The sequence below is a fragment of the Arvicola amphibius genome, chromosome 3 (genome assembly GCF_903992535.2).
Source record: "Arvicola amphibius chromosome 3, mArvAmp1.2, whole genome shotgun sequence".
Taxonomy (NCBI): Eukaryota; Metazoa; Chordata; class Mammalia; order Rodentia; family Cricetidae; genus Arvicola; species Arvicola amphibius.
In genome coordinates, this window is record NC_052049.1 from 116,513,220 (window position 1) to 116,539,435 (window position 26,216).

Here is a 26,216-nt window from a genome sequence, read left to right on the forward strand (position 1 = left end):
GAGGCAGAGGCAGACGGATCTCTGTGAGTTCGAGGCCAGCCTGGTCTACAAGAGCTAGTTCCAGGACAGGCTCTAAAAAAGCTGCAGAGAAACCCTGTCTCAAAAAACCGAAAAAAAAAATAGAAAAAAAAGACTATGGAAGGCAGCATAAGAAAAATTTGATAACTTGTATTTTTCCTCACACATTTATAATTTGCAGGTCTTGTATTTGTATTTTACTAAAATTTGTTTGGGGAGGTTGTCCTTTTAAACTGACAAAACCTCTCCACTGTCAAACCGCATCAGAGATCTTTGGGAAGGATAAAATTTTACTTGAGTTATTGATTAAAAACAACAGAGAACTTACTTGGTTGGCACCTAGAGCTACTTCTCAGGGTCCTCCATTGCTACTGAAGGTCATATTTGGCTTTTGCTGTTTAGTGCAGGGCCTGCCAGGCTCCAGAAGATCCTGTGGGCTAAGAAATCTATAGGAAGACAAGCCTACCTTGACTTGAGCAGCTAGGCTGTCGATTCCAGTGATCCTGTCCACATCTGGAGATCTTCAGTTTGGATGAAAGGCAGTTTTGCCCAGTGGTGAGTGCTTGATGGTTGAAACGAATTGCCGATGGACATTGTTCTATGTCCATTTGTCTTCTGTCTTCTTTGGAGGAAATAGAGTGCTGTTGGGAACACTGAGACCCCAGATCCTGAATTTCTTGTAATCCCCTGATCTGAGTGCCTACAGCTGTTCTGAGCACGAGACCTTCAGGAGTTTCTGATAGCAGGAGAGTGGTTTCTGGTGGGTTTGGCTGGGGTGTGGCTATCTCTATATAATCTGCCCCTGAACACAATAAAGGGGCATTCTTGGGGAATTCAAAGATGACCCGTGTCTCTGTCTCTCTGTCTGTCTGTGTTTGTGTATTTTAAGCTCCTGCCCCTTACCTGAAGCTTGGGAACTGGGTAATCATGCATAGAGCGCAGACACGGGGGGGGGGGGGGGGGCGCGGTGCGTGGCAGAGTGCTGTTGCTAGGAGCAAACCTGTCTTTTTTTGTTATGAAAAGTTTTTAATAATTAAATATTTAAATACCATATTCCTCAGATCTCTGAGCAGTTGAAGGCTGTTTATCAGGTAAAACTACAGTATAGAATCTGTCTGGAAAGCTGGATGGTGAGCTTGACTGTACTGGCTCTTAACAGGTAAGATTTACACTCATAAAAAGACAGAAAGAAGAAAAAACTGCTTGCAATAGAAGGTTAACAGCTGAACTGACAAAAGTATAGAACAGCCTAATATATTTTAAATCAGGGTTGGATTAAATATACCATATTGTTGTAAGAGACTTAAAAGTACATACCAGTTTAAAACATGAGACTTATTGTTTCGTAGTCTGGAATGAGATACAATGAACAGACAATTATAACATTTAACAGTAAACATAGGTGCATTTAAGTTACATGTATGAACACACACACAGAGTGAACAGGAATTGGACAAAGTGGATGCTCTTAGAGGGTCCTACCAAAGGCATGCCACTGCACAAAACACATATGCAACAGAGTCAATAAGAGGAATTTAGAGACAAAAGCATAAGTAAACCAGGGGACCAGGCAGGGTATACCTCAGTAAAGATGGCAAGATTTGGTCACCTGACCTGACCAGTTAAGATGGTGGTAAAGTCACCTGACCTCATTTAAGATAGTGGTAAGGTCACCTGAACTCAGTCAAAATGGCAGCAGTCACATGTTGTATGGAAAAGCCAAAATTTTTGAGCTGCAGGGATTTTAAGCTTAATAATAAGAGAGACCTAGAGGCGTGATCCACCCTGTGACTAAGCTGCCATGCCACAAGCCGCAGAGGGGAACAAAATGCTGGAATTGAAAACAGCTGCCTTATGGATCCTACCAATCTTGCTGGCAGCAGTAGCAGTGGCAGGGACGACAGTTTGAAGAAACTCTTTCCATTTGCCTGTGTGCTGACAGTAATTAGAAAGCTCTCATAAAAGTGGAGCTGGCGGGAGACCTGCGTAATGAGGGTACGGGCTGAAGAAGTAGGGCATTAAGGCTTGTGGTTTTAGGGCCTCCAAAAGGCATCCATCCCAGGTGGGGGAATGGACATGGATGGCTTGCTACCCATAGCTGAAACCATGAAAACCCATGAAAAATGGTGACACCACAAGGCCTATAACAAGACGTATAACAAGACACCCTATAGGCAGGGTGTAAATCAGTGTGAACACTGCAGGACCAGTGGAAAGGCATCCCCTGATCCCGGGTTGGGGGCTATGGTCTGGCTGGATCCGGTTGGAATGACTTGGAAGCCAGAGAGGCAAGAGGCCACTCCGAGCAGCCTTTACCAAAACAGAAACAAAAACAAACAACATGGTGGGGAGAAAAAAAAGAGAGAAAAACTGCAGTATCCTGGGCCCCCAGTTGAATGCACCACACAGAGTGTGCAGTGCTACTGTGGGAAGACTGACCACAGGTCAGTCCGGTCAGGATTTTAGCTAAGGGAAGCAATCCAGACATGAAAGTCAGTGACGGACTCAGGCAGCAAAGGGCTCAACCATTCATGGAACAGTTTATAGGAACACCAGAGGATTGCCAGGAGCTAACCAGTCAATTCCTTGAACTCAGAGAAATGGTTAAGCTGACCATAATGGGGGAAATTCACAAATTGAAGCCAGTGATGTGCGTAGAAATCATGCTGTAGAAATTACACTCAGTCACATGGAACACGTGGTTGTTGTGGGAAAAAATTTACCTGGTTCCAGATCCCAACCCCATGAGAGGGGCTTGGGGCAGGAGAGCCTCCCGAGTTTCATGGCACCAATGTAATGGAAAAATTAAAAATGCTGTGGATCCCGAGTGGCTGCAGCAGGCAGCGGGTCAAAAAGACCACACGGCAGGTCCCTGAGCAGGGGCAGGTAGTGGGCCCCAGAGCAGCCAGATCTAGGCAGGGGTGGCACATAAACAGCCAGTCCCAGGCAGGGACAATGCACGAGACCATGCCACAGGTCTTTGAAGGTAGTTTTTCCCGTCACCAGCAGTGAGCCATGTGGTGGGTAAGATAGATAGGCATGCCATGCAGAGTGAGGCTGGATATTTATTTAGTGGGTTATGGAGGGGGAAGGGATGATGGAGGAGGGTCATCTGTCTATGTGTTACTTTCATTGGTTAATAAAGACACTGCCTTGGCTTTTTGATAGGGCAGAATTTAGATAGGTAGAGTAGACAGAACAGGATGCTGGGTAGAATGCAGTGAGGCAGTCGCCATGACTATCCTCTCCGAGACAGACGCAGGTTGGATCTTTCCTGGTAAGCTACCACCTCGTGGTGCTACACAGATTACTAAATATGGATTAAAGCAAGATGTGAGAATTAGCCAATAAGAGGCTGAAACAAATGGGCCAGGCAGTGTTTAAATGAATACAGTTTCCGTGTAATTATTTTGGGTAAAGCTAGCCAGTGGCCGGGAGCTGGGTGGCAGGAAGCCATCCACAGCTCCTTCTACAAAGGGAGAAAGGGAGAAGAGAGAGAGAGAGAGAGAGAGAGAGAGGAGAGAGAGAGAGAGAGAGAGAGAGAGAGAGGTGAGATGGAAGCTGCCTCTTCGAGAGGGAGACAGAAAAGAGGAAGAGACTCAGGCTGCAAGCAGGAAAGAAGAAGATCTGCCTGCCTCAGCAGATGGGGGAGGGAGTGGTCATAGCTTGTCTCTTAAAGAGACAGGACAGACAATTACAACTTCTTTTAAAGATTTTCCTTCTCAAGCATGTGCCTCTATATGTGCCTGTGTGTGGATGTGTGCATAGGAGTGCAAATGCCCATGGAAGCTTGAAAAGGGTATTGGGTTTCCTGGAGATGGAGTTACAGGCAGATTTGAACCACTCAACATGGGTTCTGAGAGCCAAACCAGGGTTCTCTTCAAGTGTGGTGCATGTACCTAACTGCTAAACCAGCCCCAGAGTCCTCAAATCTTAACCAAAGCAACTCTACTACCCTGCCATTCTGCATTGTCTTTATTCCTACAGCCACGTGGAATTCGTCTGCAGGTGACAGCTGTCTCATCCCTCTCACTTACAGTGTATTTGTTTATTTTCATCAGAACCAGATGACAGGTTTTAAAAATTATTTTGGCTGTTTCTAAAACCAAATGTCCCTTTGAGACTTGTACTGTTTCAGCTTTTGAAGTTGGGAGTCTCCCAGCTTAGGCTTTTGTGCTATTTTGGCCTGACCTCTGGTTCTTGTTTTGTTGTTGCTGTTGCTGTTGTTTGTTTTTTTTGTTTGTTTGTTTGTTTAAGTAACACCTAAGTCTTGTATAGTGTTCTAGGCTATTATGTCCCATCTCAAAGTCCTGGAATGAATCAAACACTTCTCCCAGGAACTCTGATTTTCTTTATTGAGAGTTTGCATATCAAGGTTTGGGAACTGATTTTTTATTATTATTATTATTATTATTATTATTATTATTATTTATTGTAAAGCAACTTAGAGATCAGAGCTTCGGGATGCATCTGTGTACAGACACTTGTGTAGGTACAAATATGTCTGCGGATCTATTTTGAAGGCAAGAGCCTATATTGACAGCCCTAATTCAAATCAATTTCCACAAGGTTCTTTAAAATAGAAGCATCCATTTTCTTTCTTGTTACTTCTTAATTCTAAAGTATGTTCAATCTGACTTTTTCAAGGACAAGTTTTTCTCTCACTAGATTGAGACACTCAGATCTCAGGTCACTGTTATTCTGCTATTCCTATTCTTGGATTGATGTTTGAGACCTGAAGAGTTACTTCCTGAGCTCCATTTCCTTCCCTTGGCTGTGTCTTTTTCTTCTTTCTACTGGGATACTTGAACATTTTTATTTTTATTATTTCATTTAATCTCCATAATGCATTGTTGTCAGTTCCTTTTTTTCAAAAGTAATATTAGTGGTTCCCACTAAGGATTTCTAAGAAAATAAGTGTTGCAGTGGTTTGAATGAGAATGTCCTCATGGGCTCAGATATTTGAACACTTGGTCTGCAGTTGGCAACACTGATTGGGGAGGCTGAAAAGACACAGCCTGGAAAGAGGAAGTGACTCACTTGGGGATCGCTTTGAGCTCTCTCGGCTTCACACTTGGGGTTGAGGATGTTTTCTCTCAACTTTCTGCTGCTGACACCATGTCTGCGGTATGCCGCCATTCCTTCCTCCTATGATGGCTTTTTAGCCCTCTGAATCCCTAACTAAAATAAACTTACTTCCATGAGTTGCTTTGGAGCATGATGCTCTATTCCAGCAACAGGAAGGTACTAATATAGTTGTTCTGTTCTTTTAGTTAAAGAATAACACAAGAAAAAAAAGTATCTGTACGTGATAAATAAAAACTTTTTATCATTGGTTAGTTGAACCCACAGTGAGAGAATCAATGGATGTGAAAGCCTGGCTGTACATAAATGAACCCAATCTCTGTTTTAACTTACTTTTATCTGGCTTGTTTCCCCCAGTTATCTAGTTCCTTCCTTCCTTCCTTCTCTCCTTCCTTCCTTCCCTCCTTCCTTCCCTCCTTCCTTCTTTGCTTCCTTCCCTTTAACCTTCTTATTTTATGGATATGGGTGTTTTGCTGGTATGTCTGTGCACTATATAAATGCAATGCCCATGAGGCCAGAAGCATCAGATCCCCCAGGCTGGAGTTACAAATGGATGTAAGCAATCAGGTGGGTGCTGGGAATTGAACCTGGATTCTCTAGAAGAACAGCCAGTGCTCTTAACCACCAAACCATCTTTCCGGTCCCTGAATTTGTTTTCTTATCCTGATGTTTGTAGAAATCATGGAGTGGAATTTTTTAGAACTTCCACTTTAGGACCCAGAGTTGTACATCAGGTTTGCAGTCTGGATGACCCTCTTCAGTTTGATCTGCAGAATTCGCAGTCCCTCTGTGAATGTGACACTAGTCTTGCAAGTTGGAATTTATGAATATGACCCAAGCATAGTTTTCCTTGATTTGGAGATAATTATCACTTGATCTGCAAAAGCCAAGTACTTCGCTTACTCATGGATGGCTGATTGCAGATAAGAATTTATAGAGAAAGTCACATTCCTGAAGACATAAATAGCCCATGACCACTTTTTAAGAAGCATGATTCTCTGCTTCAGCTACAGGAAAAGAATGAAGGTTCTGGGTTACACCACATTTCAACATTTCAGAAGAGACAGAGCCTGGCTTCATGGTGCAGGACTATAGTCTCAAGTACTTGGGAGACTGAGGCGAGAGAATCACAAAATCAAAGTGAGCCTGGACTATATATAGAGTTAATTCAAGGCCAACTTAAGCAACGCAGCATTGTATCAAAACAAATAGACCACTTGCCCAGCATGTACAAGGCTTGGTGCTTAATCCCTAACATTGAATCAAAGCAGAAAGAAAAGAGAGAGAAATTGGTAGAAGACAGAAAGGAAAGGAGGCAAACTAGAGGGAGGCAGGGCAGGGCATGGAAGGAAGAGCAAGGCAGGGAGGGCAAGGAGGGCAGGGCGGGGCATGGAGGGAGAGGCAGTCCAGGGTGCAGAAGGCAGGGTGGAGAGGGCAGGGTGGGAGGAAATCCATCTTCTGAACAATCCAATCTGTACATGAAAACTAAATCTGATCATTGCATAGGTTGCCATTGATCAGGAAGATTCTATCTTTGTAAACCCATGCCCAGGATCATTGATGTATCAAGAGAACAGCTAGACACTGGCTGCCTAGGGCCATGAAAAGGCAGCCTGACGTCCATCAGAAGAGACTAGAAAGCTGCTAAGTATACTATATATATATACACTATACTCAGCACATCACCTCCAGCCTCCTCTGCTTATAAAGGACGTGAAGAAGCAAAGCAGATGAACACAGATGTACTGAACATCGGGGGCACCTGAACCTTGGCTGCTGAGCAAGAGAGAGCTCTGAGGATCCAGCATATGTATACCAACAGTCGTGCATGCCACAGTCACGAAAGCATCAGGCATAAAGAACACATCGTCTACCACATAACACTTTACATACGCAGTCGCAGCAGCTGGTCATCATGGGAGGCAGCTTCTGTTCAGCTCAGTCCTATTCTCGGCCCTAGGAAAGATACCATTTCCTTTGAAAGAGCATGGTGTAATACTGCCATCTGCCACCTCCAAGCTACAACTTCAGGAATGTGCTGGAGCTGTTCAGGGTGACCTGTCAGCCTATGGTTCTGGGTTTGTTTTTTGTTTTTTTTTAATGAACATGTGACTCACAGCTGATCCTTTTATTTCCTGATAGATGAGAAGACGTGGCAGTTGACAGTCAGGTGAGGAACCAACAGAAATCCACAGCATCTGGAGCTTCTAGGGCATGGTTCTGAAGTGGGTGCCCTTGCTGGATGTCATCTGACGCACTGCAATGTGGTAAGTGGAATGTGACCATGAACTCTGACTACCTGGTTGATGCCACGCTGTGACTTCATTGAATGAGTCACAGAACTCACGTAGACCACAAGTACAAAAAGCTTCATGGGTAACTCCGGGAAGGATCTGGTCCAAGGTTCAGAGGGTGCATCTGGGGAAGACTTCGTTGTTGGCAGCACAGAACATCACTTGGCAAGAGACAAGTACAATATTTTTCTTGATTAGTGAGCATTTAAATAATATGCTACTTCCTAGGCAACATAAGGTTTTCAAGATAGTTTTCTTGACTGGCCCTGTTGCATTCTTTGGGCCTTTGCTATTACACATTTGACTTTCGTATGCGCTCAGTGCACTGGGCGGCATCTGCCGTATTTGCTGGATAAAACTGTTTCTCTTGTGGAGGAATTGAAAGTACCGGGCGGTTGATTCTACTTCACTTCCATAATCACATTTCTTTGTACAGAATTAACTTGACTGCTGGTTTCATATTCCTCCATGATAAAGAACTCCTGGAAAAGAATTATGTCTTTGCTTATCTTAAAAAGAAAACATTTTGGACTGGAGAGATGGCTCAGCCGTTAAAGGCTAGACTCACAACCAAAAATATAAGGAAACATTATTACTCAATTTTTAAAAGTCATATGGCTAAGGTTCTGAATCTCATTGTGTTTTATTTTCAAGTTTTGTAAGAATTTTGTCTGTTAGCCTAGTTCCTGGCAGTCTGTCATAATCCTTATTATAACTAATTTGACTTTCTTCTCTGGTTGTCTTTGGAAATTGCCTCTTTGTCTTTGATTTTCAATAGTTTGCATGTTCCCCTTTCTGCAATTTTTTGAAATGAGGTTTCTCTGTGTAGCCCTGGCTATCCTGGAACTTGCAACATAGACCAGACTAGCTACAAACTTAGAGATCCACCTGACTCAGCCTCCTAAGTGCCTGAATTAAAAGTGTGCTACCGTGCACATCCAGTCTTTTTCTTTTTCTTTTTTGCTATGGACTTTGCCATATAATAAAAATTTTTGAAAGTTTTCCTGTTGGAAAATTCCCATATTCATGCCATCTATGAACCTGCTATATGCCCCACCCCATATAAATGTGTCATTTTGTCCTCTGCCTTTCAACAGGCTTCATTTTTTTTTTGGTTAAAATTGTATATTTTGTACATAATAGTACAGATTCGAGTAAGTTACTACTTTGTGATCATAGAACATTTTTCCTCTCTTTTTTCTCTCTCTCTGTTTCCTTCCTTCCCTGGCTTCTTCCTTCTGGCCCATCACCATGCCATCTTGTAGTACCTTATCCCTCCTGCTCCGATTTTTAGCTATCCCTCATCACAAAGCTTGTTACATTTGTGTGTGTGCATGTGTGCACAGTGCATGTGCACAGTGCATGTGTAAAGATCAGAGGGCAACTTTTAGGAGCTGCGTCTCTCCTTCCATCTGGGGATTGAATGAGGGTTGGCCGCCTTGGTGACAGGTGCTTTACAAGCAGATCTCTGTGAGTTCAAGGCCAGCCTGGTTTACAAGAGATAGTTCCAGGACAGTCAGAGAAACCCTTCTCAAAAAACTATTAGAAAAAGAAGGAAGAGTTGCCATGCTCATGGTGTCACATCACAACAATAAACCCTAAGACAAAGGTCATTCATTTTCAATGCCAGAAAACCTCGGACCACACAGATAGAGCAAAAGTCACCAGGCTAGAGAGCACGTCCTTTCCAGCCTCCTGTGCATTTCATCCCCTAGAGGAACGAACCAGCTGGTCAGGGGTGGCACACACCTTTAATCCCAGTACTCAGGAGGTAGAAGAAGGAGGAGTTTGAGGCCAACCTGGTCTACAGAATGAGATTCAGAACAGCCCCAGCGACACAAAGAAACCCTGTGTTGGGGGAAAAAAGGAACAACCATGTGTGCTTAAAATTCCAGGTTCCCCTAGTGCATGTGTATGAGCACAAAGAACTCTAAGCCTCCTACAGAGATCTACCAGCCAAATGCTTTTGCTTGCTCTTTTGTTTTGTGTTTTGTTTCGTTTTGTTTTGTTTTGTTGTTTTGGGTTATAGTTGTTAAGAGTCTGTGACTATCAGTCCAAGGTATCAGAAAGAAATTATAAAGCAAAAAATAATTCTACAGCTCTATTAACCTTTACACTTGAAGAAGCAGAGCCCAAACTGTGTTTTTACTTGCACCACCTTCCTGGACACAGCTTATCCTTCAACAAGAAGCAGTGTTTAAGAATCTCCTTGCCTCGTGCTCTGGTCAAAGTGATGCCCATGGTCCCATCTCCAAAACCTAGGGCCTTCTGACCTACTTAGCTTTGTCACCTCAACACAGCCTGGAGTCATCTTAGAGAAAAGTCCCCAATGAGAGACTGATATTAGATCAACAGATAAGAATGTAGGCATGTCTATGGGGGAATTGTGTTATTAAGTGATATTGGAGGGCCCAGTCTACTTTGGGGCACCCATCTCTAGGCAGGAGGTCCTGGGAAGTATAAGAAAGCAACCTAAAAAGAGAAGGAAGGAGCCAGAGAGTGAGCCCATAAGTAGTGTTCTTCAATGGTTCCTGTCTCCAGGCTTCTTCCTTGAGTTTCTTTGATGAGTTTCCTCTGTGATAAACTGTCACCTACAAGTATAAGGGGAAACAGTCCCTGCCCTATCCAGGATTGCTTCCAATTGGAACATTTTATAATAGCAACAGTATAAAACTAGAATACCCTCCAAGTTCTTAGATCTTGCCTAGAATAGAGTATAGGCAGAGGTTGTTTATTTGTTCCTGGTTGCCTAGACACAACATAATCACACAGAAACTGTGTTAATTGCGACAATGCTTGGCCAATGACTCTAGTGTATTCCTAGCTATCTCTTACATCTTGAATTAACCCATTTTTATTATTTTATATTTTACCACAAGTCTCGTGGTTTACTGGTAAGGTTCCAGGGCATCTGTCTCCTTCAGCAGCTACATGGCAGCTCTCTGACTCTGCCCCCTTTTCTCCTTTATCTCTGCTCAGAATTCCAGCTTTACCCTATTCTGCACTGCCAAAGGCCCAAAGAAGATTCTTTATTAACTAATGGCAATAAAACACGTTCACAGCATACAGAAGGAAATCCTGCATCAATAGAGGTCTTTCTAGAATATGACAACAGAGGATATTTCCTTTAGATAAAGTCTACACCCCATAAATAGGGGTTAGATTGCATCAGGGCTTCAAAAAGACAGTTACACAATAATTCATCATCAGTACTTTGCAAGACAGTGTTTGCCCTATTGCAAATAACACAAGTCTTCGACATTAACAGCCCAGCCCGGGACAGGGTGGATAAGCCTAACCCATGGGTCTTTATAGCCTGTAACAGCCAGAGCTGCCTGGGCAGTCAGGCCTGCATTTCTTCTTTCTGCTAGTTAAATCTTCAAGTCTAATCATCCATGAGCAGCCACCTAAACAGTAAGAGAACGTGCCCCCCACCCAGGGTTCTTTGAAGGGCAGCAGTAATAATTTGCACAAGAGAAGAGATTCAAGCCTGCATTGAAAATCAGGCAAGATTGCCTCCAGAGAAGAAATAAGTCCAGTCGGGGAAGACTGCACTTTAAACTATGCATCCTCTTCTTCATGGCTTACAGGAAGCAGCCAAAAGGAGGGTTTACATGGGAGGAGTTAGGGCAAGACATGATCATAAGGATGCAGAGATAGAGAGACTTTTAAGCATAATGGCAGTAACTAAGCAGTCCCTCAGAGCTACCTGAACTTGGCCACGTCACATACATTTGAATGTAGAAAATGTTCTGAGAGTCAGAGATCATGAAAACAGGAACCTGGGCCTCACCCTGTTTTAGACCTCACTGGGTGACCTTGGTAAATGATTTAAACTCACTCTTTACCCTCACTTCATGAAGCCAGGAAGATCTAGTTTGAATGTTTCATGAAAAGATGCCAATTCACATAAAGTATCAATGTCTACATGGAGAGAACTCATTAAAATCTTTAAATCTGTTGACTCAGAGAGGCTATAATCTTGGGATGTTGGTGCCACCTGCATTCCCAGAGACAGCTAAACCAAATCCATCCCAAATATTTTCCTCCCCCAAGAAACTCCATTAGAACAATTCTTATAGACTCCAATTGAGCAATCCAGACCCAGCCACATAAAGTTAGAACAGTTTTTCTCAAAAGCCATGGTTTGGAGACAAAGTATTGCTGTGGCCAGTTTGATAGAACCTGACTAACAATGCTGGAAAGTCAGGATTTTCTTCCTGAAAGAGGATTTGAGTCTAGCTTGTCTGGTTTTATGTCTTTGTTTGTTTGTTGCTGCTGTTGTTTTTAAGATTAGACGGTGAAAGCAAGCAGATCTGGAGTCTGAGGCTATCCAGGGCTACATGGGAGTCTATGGAAAACAGCGAGAAGATGGAAAGGTTGGTGATGTATTCAGACACACATAAACTCTTAGAAAGGAAACTGTAAACAAGACTTGTGAAGAGGCCGCCAAGGGTCCAACTGCCTTTTCCTGTGGGCTCGATGCATGCATCTGAGGCACCCACTCTTCCTGGTACTCTTTCTATCAGAACAAGAACACAGGATTCAAACCTGTGGCTCTCATCCTGTTAGTCAGGGATACGGTAATCCTTATTACTGTTCCTCTCTTAGCCACATCCGAGGTGGTTTCCCTTCGGTTCCTGTTTTACGCAGTGTACTGTCCACAGGGTAATGTGCATCTTAATCTTGGTAAGTGGGTCTTCACAGCAAGGCTCAGATAGAAACTCACAAGTCAGTTCCCACGGGAGCACTTACCGTCTGCTTGTCAGACTTAGACTCCCAGTGTCCCCCCTCCATTGCAGTCGTATTTCTGTACTATGCAAAGTAATCTGTCCCTCATTTCAGCCTCTGCTTGACCTGGTCACTGCTGTTTTATCATCCAGACTCCTCCTTAGGGCAAAGGGCTTGAATCCCACTGAAAAGTAGCTTCTACCCTATGCCCCACAGCTTGGATCTGTGATGTGTTTTGGTGCAGGAAGGCCGCACAGTGGTAGCACCCTACTGGCCACAGAAGTTACCTGCCCACCAAGCTCACCCAGTTCTTAGAAATGAGACTAAACCGGGCCTTTATATTAAAGGATGAAAACCAAGAGTAGAGGGGTAAGGGGCAATATTTGTTCTCGGGTGCTAAATCCTTTTGTGTATAAACTAGGAATCCAGAGCAAAGAGTGATTCTAAGAAGTTTTGAGGGATATAAAGTTTTATAAGGGTGGTGTTCAAACAAGATGATTTGTCTTTTCTTACATTCGTGGGCTAATGTCCAGAAGCTCTACTACTAAACAGTAACTCCACCCAGGTAATCTAATCAGAAAAAGATAGCTCAGGCTTCAGGTCAAAGACGAATGTTCATATAAACAGAAGGAGACAATGGCTAAGGCTTCAAGATTCCTTTTTTAAGCATATAGATGTGAGTTGGAAAGTAATTTTTTTTATAGTTAAGAGGTGCTACAAGAAAAGGACCACATGAAAGTTGGTGGACCGACGTCTATTAGACGTTCTCACGGTTCTTAGAGGCCATTGTTTGCGAAGTGTTTTGCCTGCTCTTTGTAGTTAAGAGGAAAGGAAAGGGAACCTGTGACAGCCTGGAGGAGTCACGCAGAAGTGAGTGTCCCGCCTACTTCAAGTTCTCAGTACCTTAGCTGTTGGTGGGCTCCAAGCTGAGAGCTAAGGGCATGACAGCAGCCGAGGGAGAATGGATGTCTTAACAGAGGGTGCTATGGTGAGTGGGCCACACCTTCGTGTGCTCTCCTTTCTCTTTCTCTGTGTGATGCTTTCCTCTGATTGTCTCGTAGGATTCGAACGATGAAAACGATGACCAGTCGTAAGTCCCTGTGGGTGCTGCTGTTGATAGTTATCTTCTGGGTCTCTTTTACACTTTTCAGAAACCCATTGAAGGTAGGATTTTATCTTCTTTCCTGTTTTACTGGATATTATGTGCCTAGGAAAATGTAAGCTGCACAGACCCACAAATTACAATGGAGATGGGGTGTGCTCAATATGGCTTACCATGCAGCATTAGTGAACCGACGTAGTTGACAATTGTTAAACACAGCAACAAGTAAAGAACGTACCCAAACCTTTCACACATAAGCTGGGACCCAGGGCAGAGGGTGCTTCTCAGAGATAGGAAAATCACAAGGGATGGCAATCTTTATGTTCACATGTGTGCTCACACACAGAGTTCATTTTGTACTGCTTGCAGTTAAGTGCAGCTATTCTTGTGCCTGGCCCGCAGCCTGTGCTTGCACCTGCCTTAACGGAACATCTGTAGAAGAGAATACATTCATGTCTATATACTGAAACAGACCTGCCTTTTAAAAACCATGGACCATGTCCAATGGGAAACATTTCCCTCCGCCAGTACCAAGCTGTCTAAATAGCTATTCAAACTTTTCCATGTTGTTTCTGCCACTGCAGATTTTTAAGGCTTCCATTTTATTTGTTGGTGTTGGCTTGTCCTTGTTCGTTTTCTCTGTTCCACTGGTGGCTTCTCAGCTTTGGAGTGGGGGCTTTTGGTGGTGCTGGCGGTGATTAGTTGCCTTTAAGTGTTTGTTTGCTAGAATTCTGTTTTTGTGTTTTCGATACACGGTTTCACTCTGTAGCACAGGTTAGCCCTTCTGTTACTGTACAGTTCAGGCTCGGGCTCAAACTTGCAGCTGCCCTGATTCAGGCTTCACTGCTCTTAGAGAGTTGTTTATTATTATTATTATTATTATTATTATTATTATTATTATTTATTGTCTACATAAGGATTGGGTTCACGCAAGCCACTTTGCCTTTGCTGAAAATTCTAATCAGTGATTGAGAGCAGCGATCCATCTTACTGTCACTTTATTTGATGTGTTAGGATATTTTCAAACATCTTTTCAAGTAATAGAAGTAGTCCCACTTGCCTTGTGTCCCATGTTTCTAATGTTTCCCTTGTGTCCAAGTTAGGGTTTCTATTGCTGTGATGAAACACCATGACCAAAAATAACTTAGGGAGGAAAGGGTTTATTTGGCTTACACTTCCACATCCCAGTCCATCATTGAAGGAAGTTAGGATGGAACTCAAACGGGGAAGGAACCTGGAAGCAGATTCAGAAGCCACAGAGGGTGCTGCTCCCTGGCTTCCTCCTCATGGCTTGCTCAGCCTGCTTCCTTATAGCACTCAGGACCACTGTCCAGAGGTGGCACCACCCACAATGGCCTGAGCCCTTGCACATCAATCACTAATTAAGGAAATACCCTACTGATGCATGTTCAACCCAATCTTATGGAGGCAATTTTCTCAATTGAGATATCGCTGACAACTATAGCTTGTGTCAAACTGACATAAAATTAGTCAGCACACCATGTTATTCCATAATCCTCACGATAACCATTCAAGAAGCATAATTATGACCTGATAGGCATTTGCTAAAACTAATTTACAGTTATGTGTATGCAGTACCCATAGTGGCCCGAAGATGGTGTCAGATCTCCTCGAGCTGGAGTTACAGGTGGTTGTTTGCCACTGGCAACTGAACTCAGGTTCTCTTTAGAAGCATCAAACACTGTTAACTGCTCAGCCTTCTCTCCATCCCCATATCAATGCCATGACAGTCCTAGCTAGGGTTAATTGAGGATGAATGGGTTTCCCAAAAGAAGCCATTGAAAACTGGAATTATACAGACAGTTTAAACCAAAATGTCTGTGTGTGAAACACATGTGACCACAAAATCTTAGAGTAACATGATTTCTATGCCTTTTGTTGTTCTAAAAAAGACAAAAGTCGTTAACCTACCAAAACTCCTTACATTAAAGAGCATCTTTTCTTTCTTCTCTATTCTATTTCTTGCCCATTCAGATATGGGCTACATTCAAGTTTCCTGTGTCCTTCAGTGGCTGGAACTTGGTCATGAAATCCTCGTGTCCTACAGTGCTTCTGAACCCACCAGTCTCACCGAAAGAGACAGAGCTGAGAGTCCGGGAGGTCCTAGAGAAGCTAGATCAGCAGATCCCTCCCAGACCCTTCACCCACCTCAACACCACCACCAGTGCCACACACAGCACAGCCACCATCCTCAACCCTCGAGACACATACTGCATGGGAGACAAGCTGGATGTGCTGCTGGAAGCTAGGGACTACCTGGGACGCAGGAAGGAGTATGGTGGGGACTTCCTGAGGGCCAGGATATCCTCCCCAGCCCTGAAGGCAGGAGCCTCTGGAAAGGTGACAGACTTCAACGATGGCACCTACCTGGTCAGCTTCACTTTGTTCTGGGAGGGCCAGGTGGCCCTGTCTATCCTGCTTATCCATCCCAGCGAAGGGGTGTCAGCCCTCTGGAGGGCCCGGAAACAGGGCTATGACAGAATCGTCTTCACTGGCCTGTTTGTCAGTGGAACCTCTCAGGTCCACACCGATTGCGCCTTGGTTCTAAACTCAAGTGCCGAGTTGTGCCAATATCTGGACGCCCAGGATCAAGAAGCTTTCTACTGTGTGAAGCCTCCAAACGTTCCCTGTGCTGCCCTCACCCACATGCATTCAAAGAACAAAAAAGTTTCCTATCTTAGACAGCAAGAGAGGAGCCTCTTTGAACGGTAAATAATTGTTGTTTCACATGTCCGGGGGGAAGGTCGGTAATCTAGCCTGCAGGACGTATTCTAAGCACATTAACTTACACACTACAAGAAGAGTCCTTTGAGAAGGGACCTGTGAATTCTTTTGAGGCTAGTGTTCATTGTCCAGGAGTCCTCGAACTTCTATAATTAGTAATCCTTATCGATGAACCCAAAAAATACAGATTGAGTAAAAACTGAAAGAATGAAATATATGTATGTGTATTCTAATACATTTTTTTCTGAGTCTCAATACACATACGTTCTTGGTTCCTGTCTCCCATGGACTAGGAAACAATTAGATGGAAAACAAATTCTAGCCAGGAAAATGAGATTCTCAATGAGAACTAACAGAACGACTGGTCAGTCTGAGTTCTGGGACTTTGCGTAAGTCGAGACCACTGCAGATTAATTTCTGTATCTGTCTCTTTAAGGTCAAATATAGGTGTGGAGATTATGGGAAAACCCAATGTGATTAGTGTCTCCAAATGCAACAGTAAGTGGTTCTGTGTTTGGTGGGCGGTGCTTAACCCTGGACCCATTTGCTGGACTTGGCTGCTGTCACGGGTTTTTTAAGGCGGGCCAAGGCACAAAGTCCATGAGTGAATGAATGGTTGCATTCACTGGGATCTTACACGCGTGCTCTGGCAACCACATAGCTCACTAATCTACTTCTCGGGAAGAAGGTCTCCTGCCCATCTCACACAATAACCTACAAAGGTCAAAACGTTCTCCCGCGTCTCTGCTTAGCTCTCCTCCCATCCTCACAGTCTCCCTAGAATTCTTACTTACAAATCTCCACTATGCCGTCTAGGAGTCAGCTTACTACGATTCTTCTCTCTTGGTTTTTGAAACCTTTTTTTTTTTTTACAAAGAACTTCCACATACACATTCACTAGTTTTTTTCCTGTTTTTCTTTTTTTATTGATTTTATTGAGCTATACATTTTTCTCTGCTTCCCTCATTCCTCTCCCCTCTCCTTCAACCCTCTCCCATGGTCCCCATGCTCTGAATTTACTCAGGAGATCTTGTCTTTTTCTACTTCCCATGTAGATTAGAACCATGTATGTCTCTCTTGGGGTTCTCATTGTTGTCTAGGTTCTCTGGGCTTGGCATTCACTAGTTTTTCTCTCTTTCTTTCCTTTAGAAAAAAAGAAGCCCTGAACAGCTAGTTCACAAAACTACCTAAAAATGGTTTAAGGCAACAGTATCTTTGCCTCTCTGAATGCACCATGAAAAGCTTGCTAATTGCTAAGACGGTTTTCTACATAGAAGGAAAAGCACGTTTCTGATTGCAGAAGTGATATGTAGTGCTTCCCCAGCAGCTACAGAGCCCTAGGATTGACCCCCAGCACCACGTAAACACACATCCATGATTTCCAAACTCTGGAACTAGAGGCAGGAAGATGAGGAGTTGAAGGCCATCCTCAGCTACACAGCAAGTGGAAGGCAAGCCTAGGCTACCTTAGACCCTGTCTCAAAGACAGAGACAGACTTAGAGCAGAAGAGGGAGAGAAATGGCATTTCTTTGGCCCCACATATATACACCAGCACCCTCATAGTAGCTGTTAAAATATTAATTTACCCTTTTGGGGTGGTGAGTAACTGTGCCCCCAAACCTGTTGCATCACCACCCCAGCTTACCTCCAGGTCTCCTCCTTACCCAGAGACTAAGGTTGAACATCTGGCCCATCTTGGACCTCCAGGCCTCTCTCAATGCAAACTGGCCAATTTCTAAGCCAAGTTCACCCTGCCTTTATCTCAAAGAGTTCATACTTTAATGGTGACATTGAAGATACCGTGAGGGCATGTGACAAGCTCAGGAGCCAAGTGGCTTAAAACAGTCAGATGAAAGAGCTCTTGTCCTTTATAAGAACTGATGAGGCTGGTCTCACAACAAGGCTAACAAATAGTCGCATTTTACTTGAAGACCTTTTTTATTTTAAAAAATAAAAATATTATTTTAAAAATATTTAAATAAATTTAAAAATATTTAAGACTATTTTTAAATATATTTAAAAATATTATTTTTAAAAAACCACTAGTAGGTATCACTTAGGAAACTCACGCCAGAGTAAAGTTTTACTGAAAACAAGTGTCCCATTATAAAGATACTTTAATAAGCATCTTTTTATTGTCACCCCCACCTACACGCCTGTCTAGAGGGTTCTTTGGGAATGATGGAAGGCTCTTAATCATGGGTCAGTAGAATGCTGTTGTATCTCGCTGATTCCTTGGCAGAAGAAGCTGTTCCAGCAAAAGAGAGGTGCAAGCTCGGGATGGTACCTGCAATCCCCAGTGGGCATGTCTGGAAAAACACGTGGAATCCAGCTTCCTGTAGTTTGGCTCCAATCAAAATGAAAGACTGCCTGAGAGGAAAATTCATCCATCTGATGGGTGATTCCACAATCCGCCAGTGGATGGAATACTTCAAAAGCAAAATCAACAGTATGTCTCAGTATACGCTAGTCATGTCTCTTTCGGAAACTATGTTTTCATTTCAAGGAGGAAGAGTACAGGAAATTCCTTCCTCCTCTACCATAGTTCTATAGTTCTTAATTCCAAACCACCAGCGTTATTCACAAAATGTTACTAGCAGTCCCTAGAATTGTGGTTCTCAACCTGTGGGTCATGACCCCTTTGAGGTTGGAAGACCTTGCCACGGGGGCCACCTATTTGCATTATGATCATAACAGTAGCAAAATTATGTTTATGAAATAGCAATGAAAATAGCTTTATGATTGGGGGCCATCACAACATGAGGAACCGTACTAAGGGGTCGCAGCATTAGAAACGTTGAGAACCACATGACCTAGAACAATGTTCATTATCCCTAGCATCTGTTTTGAATGAAATAAAGTAAGCGATATCAAGTATTTATCACACTGCAAGGCACACCGACACACAGGAAGTACGCAGAAAGCAACGACAATGGGGAACTATTATCAGAGTTGGGGCAAGAATCTATCTGTAAGAAGCCTAGTTCATCGCCATATTTACTAAGTCGAGAATACACCAGTACTGTGTCAGATTCTAGTATTCCATCTGAGCTAAACCGCATTCTACACCATCACTTCCTGCTCTTCTATGTCCTTGGGCCCTGGCTCTTGTCACTGAAGACAAAGTTGAGGCTATGACTCCGTTCTGGTCTTGATAGGAGACCCCAATTTTGCGGTCTCCAATCTTAAAGCAACTGATCCTCTGGTCTCCAATCTTAAAGCAACTGATCCTCTCAACGAAGAGGCTGAAATTGGCAAGGCCTGGGCTCTAAGTTATAACAAAGTCAATAGAGAGGACACGTTAGATCCCGACTTCTGGTAAACAATCCGCCCCTCGTAACTTTGTCTCTCACAGCTTCAAAGTCAAGATTCTAGGGACAACTTTAACATCACATAGTTGGACATTGCAGTTTTCTTAGGTCATGCAGCATCCTGAGGTTTTGAGCGACCCTCCCCCCTAAGCATGTAAGTTATAGTGGGGTGACATCGTTGTCTATTTTATGCAAAGTTAAATTCTGGAGCCAGACTGTGCTTTAGAAAAGAGAACTGGAGTGAGTTGGAAGCAAGGGAGAGACCCTTGCCCCCAGAGCGTCCCCAGCATCTCTTTTGCAGCCTCACTCGCTGGCTTAAGACTTCACAATCAGCCCTTCTCCACCAAGACATGCACAAGGCATCCATGATCTCTGAGCACGTTTTCTCAGAAGCCGGAGCCATAAAACAACTCACCTTGATATTTCGATAAGAATCTAATTGGCTCAGTGGGACATGGTGGACTGTGTCTTGTTCTATTCTATTATTTTCAGCGGTGTCTAGATATAAGAGATGATCTTTCTGAAGAGTCGGAGGGGATTTTAAGTGCTCTTTTGGTCACAAACTGTAATCTTGGGTATTTGGCATCCTGTTTTGACTTTCTTTTCTACAACATGATAAATGGGGGGGGTGGTGGTGGCTGTCACTGAGGTGAGTGACTGCATCTGTCTAGATAAATGCTCTATGAAGGGTTCACAAATGAGCAATCATATTACCGTCAATCATGTAGACGAGACACTTGGTGCCATTCCACTCATAAGGAAAGAAGAATGTAGAATATTGTTTTAGATTCCTGGAGTCATTCCGACATATGCTTGGTTCCTTTTTACACGCAAACCTCCCCTATCTATGCTCATGTAAGGTCCGGGTATAGTTAACATGTCTTATGAGAACAGCACGTACACAGTAATCGTATCATCTTCTAGTAAGGCTGAGTTCAAAGCCAAAGCCATGGCCTGCACAACTCAATCTGAATGATTTTAGAAGAAGGGAAAGTCGCTTATCATAAAGCGTTTTCAACTGTTTGAGTAGTTTTCAAAGCCACTATATAACACCATGTCTTTTCTCCTATGTGTGTGGCTAGTTGATCTCTGTAACTGTATTCTCCTTTCATTTTGGGATTGCCTGTTTGCTGTCAGCACTGAGGTCTGTGGATCTGCACGAGACTGGAAAACTGCAACACCAGCTCGCCGTGGACTTGGATGAAAAAATTAACATCCAGTGGCAAAAACATGGTTACCCCCTTATTGGCTCATTGGTCTACTCGGTCAAAGAGATAGAGAACATGGCACGGATAATTGACAGAACTGGAGGAGAGAAAAATACGGTCATCGTCATTTCTCTGGGTCAGCATTTCAGACCTTTCCCTATTGATGTTTTTATCCGAAGGGCCCTCAATGTCCACAAAGCTCTTCAGCGTCTTCTCCTGAGAAGCCCAGACACTGTGGTTGTCCTCAAAACAGAAAACATCAGGGAGATGACCAGTGACGTGGAAAGACTTAGTGACTTCCATGGTTACACCCAGTATCTCGCCTTAAAGGATATTTTCCAGGATCTCAATGTGGGTGTCATTGATGCCTGGGATATGACAATTGCATATGGCACAAATGATGTTCATCCACCACAGTATGTGGTTGGAAGTCAAATTAATATATTCTTAAACTATATTTGCTAGGAAGCACATAACTCTGAAAGTCACTCATTGAAGCTGGAAGATACGGTGAATCCTGCTGGCATGCCAGCTACCAGGATATCCCAGTTAGTCCAAGGAGGTAGACTAAAATTCCAGTTTATCCTAACAAAGCCCTAGACTGGGTTTCTGCTTCAGCTGAAGCTAAAAAGAATCAATGAAAGGTCCTATCTGTTTTTTTTTAACCAGAGCCATGCTGCTCTTCATCAACTGGGAGTTAGGGTTCCTGTGGGTGAGACCTTCTCCCTGCCCCTACAAGTTCAGAAAAATGAAGCAATTTTGTATAAAAATTTTTTAAAGGTCTTTGATTCCATCTATAAATATTTTTGTGGAGAATTTTTACATCCATGTTCATCAAGGAAATTGATTTGTGCTTTTTTTCTGGGTTGTGTCTCTGAGTTTGACATCCGGGCGACACAGACTTCAAAGAATGACTTGGGTAGCATGCCTTCTGTCTGTGATTTGTGGAAGATCTAAGAAGTGTTGGTTAGGTTTCTCTAATTTCATAGTATTCAGTAGTGAACCTGTTCAGGCCTGGACTTTTCTTTGGAGACCTTTAATTACTGCTTCAATTTCATTGCTTTTTATGGATCTTTTTTAATTGTTTCTATTTTCTAGACTTAAATTTTGATAGGCCATATACTTTTAGAAATTTGTCTCTCTTCTAGTCTTTACAGTTTTTTGGAATATAAGATTTTGGATCAACCAAAACAAAATACGCACGGAAACACTACCGTGAAACCTAATATTTTGTATGCTGATTTTAGAATAAATAAAAAATATATAAAATTTTAAAATGGAGAACATATTAAAGTAGCAATGAATAATAGAAAATATTTTAGTGATTTATTATTATTATATATTAGATACAAAATTATAGCTTGCTTTTTCATAAATACATTATAAATTATATATTTTTGTTTGTCTTTTGGTTTCTTTGAGACAGGGTTTCTCTGTGTAGCCCTGACTATCTGGAACTCAATCTGTAGGCCCAGGCTGGCCTTGAACTCAGAGATCTCCCTGCCTTTGCCTCATGAGTGCTGGAATTAAAGGAGTGTGCCACCGCTGCTCAACTTTATCTTTTGAATTTCTGTATTATCTTCATCCATTTGTAGGGGGCTATATGCCACAGTGCACGTATAGCAGTCAGAGAACTATGTTTAGGCTTCAGTTCTCTCCCTCCACCCTGTGGGTCCCAATGATTGAACTCAGGTTATCAGACTTGGTAGCAAGTGCCTTTACCCACCCAGCTACCTCACTGATGCTAAATGATAGCTTTTGAAAAGAATAAAGGTGGGTAAAGAGATGCCTCAGAGGTTCCAAGCACTTACTGCTCTCCCAAGGGACTCAACTTTGATTCCTAACACACATATGGCGAGCCACATTTCTGGGAGACTTGACACTCTCTTCTGGCTTCCACAGGCACCAAGCATGCAGGTGGTACACGGACATATATGCAGGCAAAACACCAATACACATTTTAAAAATATTGTATTCTCTTTTTATTATTATTAATTAGATTTATCATCTATTTTACATCTTGACTGTAGTTTCCTCTCCCTCTTCTCCTCCCATCCCCTCCTGCTACCTCTCCCACATCCATTCCTCCTCTGTTTCTGTTCAGAAAGGGACAGGCCTCCCATGGGTGTCAACAAAGCATGGCACATCTAGTTAAGGTAGGACTAAGCTCCTCCCCTTGCATTAAGGCTGGGCAAGGCAACCCAGTAGGAGGAATAGGTTCCTGGAAGCCAGACAGAGCGTTAGAGAGAGACCCTGCTCCCACAGCTAGGGTCCCACGAGTAGATCAAGCTTCACAACTGTCATACAAGCAGAGGGCCTAGGTCAGTCCCATGTAGGTTCCCTAGGTGTTAATCCAGAGCCTCTGAGCTCCTATGAGCCTGGATTAGTTGTATCTGTGGGTTCCCTTGTGATGACCTTGACCTTCTTGGCTTGTAAATCTTTCCTCCCCTCTCTTCAACAGGATTCCCCAAGCTCTGCCCAGTGCTTGGCTGTGGATCTCTGCATCTGTTTCCATCAGTCACTGGATGAAGGCTCTCTGATGACAATTTGGGGTAGTTACCAATCTGATTACAGGAGAGGGCCAGTTCAGGCACACTCTCCACTATTGCTAGGAGTCTTAGCTGGGGTCATCCTTGTAGATTCATGGGAGTTTCTCTTACACCAGGTTTTCACCTGACCCCAAAATACCCTCCCCACCAAGATATCTCTTTCATTACTCTCTCCCTCCATCCACTCCCGCAACCCAATCCCTCATGTTCCCATCCCTGCATGGCCCCCAATCTACCCTGGGAATCTCTTCTATTTCCCCTTTCTAGGGAACTCCCTAAGTTTCCATCCCCGATTTGGGCCCTCCTGGTTACCTAGCCTCTCTGGGTCTGTGGATTGTAGCATGATTATTTTAAAAATCAAACTATTTTGCTTGCATTCAGCAGTTCCAGCAAGCTGTACTTGTGAAACTACTCTTTGAATAAAGAGTCTCATTTCCTTTTCTTTGACCAACTACCGCCCCAGGTGATTTTTACACAATAGGCTCTCCCCACCCCTCCACCCCACCCCCACCCTCCCACCTCATCTCCACCCCACACAGTCATAGAATAGCAGAATACCAAGTGAGGCTCCAGGATCTCAAAAGTCCTTCGACTGTACTCTCCCATAGGACCCCTCTCTGTGGGATTTCAGAGCAGGAGGTAACAGAATGGCGGGAGCTCAAAGACATCGGTCCTGTTACAAGCCATAATTTTAAGACTGCATAAATGAGGTCACATTCTTAGACTGTGGTTTTCCAAATGAAGGGATGAGTGTAAGATTCCCAAGCACAAAACTTTGTTCTTTGTAGCTGTGGTGGTCCTGGGGACACCGTTTAGAGACACGCGGGTCAGGGGAGGTGTCTGGGAGGCTGAGTACAGGCTCCACCGTGCCTCCTCCTCAACCAAAGGATCAGCCACTTTTACCTGAGTGTGTCAGTCTTCTGGGTGAGCCTTGGTTGGAAAGGGTAGTTCTCCACCTTGATACGTTTTGAGAGCTGTTTTGATTGCTTGCTTAGCATCCCCTACATGCCTGCATTCACATTTCAACAGTTCATTTGAGTAGCTGGATAAGACAATGAAATTTTCATCAAAAACTTTCTTTAAAAAAAAACCCTAAAAATGTTTTCCTTCAGTACAATATTCTTCTTTAACTCTGCACTATTCATTGAACCTCACAAACCTACTGCACCGGGAAGAAAACAAGCAAGCAGAACACTGTAAATCTATAGCCTGGGTCCTTAGGTCAGGAGATGATACTGTACATCTGCCAGCAGCTCGTTGTTCACAGTCCAGCGCCCAGTGTACATTCAGGGGGTCAGAAACACTTATTAAGGCTCTACCTTGTTCCAGACTCTGTTCTAAACTTTAGAGCTAGCGTGAGGGCTGGAGATAGCTCAGCAGTTAACAGTACTAACTGCCTTTGCAGAAGACCTGGTTCAGCTCTAGGTGATTTGACACCCTCTTCTAAGGACACCTGCATACCCGTGGTGCATATAAACTCATGTAGACGCACACATCCACACGTAAATAAAATGTTTTTACTTGTTAGGAAAAAAACACTTGAAATACCTCCCATCAAGTCTTTACCAGTTAAGGTAGGGTCAGGGTGATTAATAAAAAAAAAATAAAACGTTATGTAATGATTAAAAACAAAGATCTATGTCATGCTCCAGTGTTTGATGCTACACTATTGATATCTGACCAGCATAAATTGGATTCAGTGAGTTTTTTTTTTTAACAAAAAAAAAAAGCATGAAGTTGAGGAGGGGTCGGTGGATCGGGCAGGAGATGGGGCTGAATATGATCAGAACACATGTATTCATGTATGAATTAATAAAAATAGTACCATATCAAAGTATATTGTGGACTAGTGTGATAGAGTGTTTTGTGGCATTGATTAACGAGCTAGAGCAATGTTTAGGAAAAGATTTCAAGTAGTCTGGAGAAGAGGCAACCATTAGAGAAATGGCAAAGAGAGACCCGCGAGAAGGAAGCCCCCCCCCCCAAACCTAACTTTCGTAGAAACTGCACAGGCTACTGGGGGAGTTTGTCACGAGTAGTTCTACTTGACCGAAGACTCTCTTTGCCACACTCTCAACCCGCCAGATATGAACTGTCTTCTGGTGCCATCGTGGCATGACTCTTATGGGCACCACAAACAGCTCACCCAGACCTGTTCCCCAGGAGGAACTTCTGATGCGGGGAGCCAAGGCAAAGACCTATGGCTAGGGAGAGCAGAGGCCTCCGTGAAGAGGAACAAAGAGGCTCTGTGGCATCCTCTCAATCTACTTCATCTTCAGGGTCCTAACTGGAGGTTTAAGTTTTAAACAGAGGGCAGAAAGCCAAGCAGTCCCAATCGAGGTAAGGTTCCATCCATCATTATTTGGCTTCAGTGTCTCTTACAAGTGGCCTGATCAGTTGTCAGAACTGAGGGATATATTTTAATAGAAGACACTGTCTTCTTCTGGATGGCACCACCTTTCCTTATCCCAGCCTAAGGTTTCTGGAAAACTCCAATTTCTTGGGAACATCTGTTCCAATAGTCTTATAGCTAAAAGGAGAGGCACAAGAATCTCTTTGAAATGCCTGCATTTCTGCCAGGATCCTTCCAAAGTCATTTTCTAAAATGCTGTTCGTACCTGTAGATTGCTAGTGCCATTAGCCTGCAGCAGCAGCAGAGGGAAACCTCACCTCTGGAGAGGGTGCTGGTTACTGCAGACACTCACCCAATCACACTGGTTGTGACTGGTGACTGTTAATGTGGCCCACCACTCAGTCGTAAATGGAAGAAAATAATCAGAAATCTACATCACCACTTCCGAGACCTAAGAAACATTGCAGGAGAAGAATGGACTAGAGTCACTGGGCCTGGAGGTCCTTCTGCCAAACCCCTGTAGCAGGACAAACTGGAAGACAGAGATCAATGGGGAGGGTGGTTTCATTCAAGTTCGACTGAGCCAACAAGGTAGAAAATATCTGCCTTCCAGAACAGATTCAAGACTGCTGCCTGAGATGATCAAGCCTCACAGGATACTCCAGTCACGACTTGATCATAATTTAAATTTTCTTTAGGTCCCCATAAGATTATCAGTGCCTCAAATCATCAGGAAGTAGCCTGGAAAACTACACCCACATTCCAAAAAAATGGATTATGGATGTTTGCCTTTGTTTAGAATGTTGACTACAAGTTGTT

At 43.4% G+C, this 26,216-nt stretch overlaps 1 protein-coding gene across 6 annotated transcripts; it reads left to right on the forward strand.

Moving 5' to 3' along the window:
- Positions 1-7,247: 7,247 nt before the first annotated feature.
- Nxpe4 (neurexophilin and PC-esterase domain family member 4) lies at positions 7,248-21,854 on the forward strand. Of its 6 annotated transcripts, none has more exons than XM_038322546.1 (7): positions 7,248-7,370; positions 11,690-11,776; positions 13,190-13,292; positions 15,226-15,959; positions 16,412-16,473; positions 18,219-18,425; positions 20,425-21,854. In XM_038322546.1, the coding sequence occupies exons 2-7, from the start codon at positions 11,751-11,753 to the stop codon at positions 20,958-20,960; spliced, it is 1,668 nt and encodes a 555-aa protein (XP_038178474.1). In that variant the 5' UTR covers positions 7,248-7,370; positions 11,690-11,750; the 3' UTR covers positions 20,961-21,854. The 6 variants fall into 6 exon arrangements, with proteins under 6 accessions (XP_038178474.1, XP_038178473.1, XP_038178478.1 ...); XM_038322545.1 differs by having other exon boundaries at positions 7,250-7,370; positions 11,695-11,776; XM_038322547.1 differs by lacking the exon at positions 7,248-7,370 and adding an exon at positions 7,489-7,573.
- The last annotated feature ends 4,362 nt before the right edge of the window (positions 21,855-26,216 follow it).

Bases quoted from the DNA above. Each gene is read 5' to 3' on its own strand.
- Nxpe4 (XM_038322545.1), top strand. From the start codon at position 7,346: ATGTCATCTGACGCACTGCAATGTG. The intron at 7,371-11,694 runs GTAAGTGGAATG...TTTTAAGATTAG, and splicing joins ATCTGACGCACTGCAATGTG to ACGGTGAAAGCAAGCAGATC. The intron at 13,293-15,225 runs GTAGGATTTTAT...TTGCCCATTCAG, and splicing joins TTTTCAGAAACCCATTGAAG to ATATGGGCTACATTCAAGTT.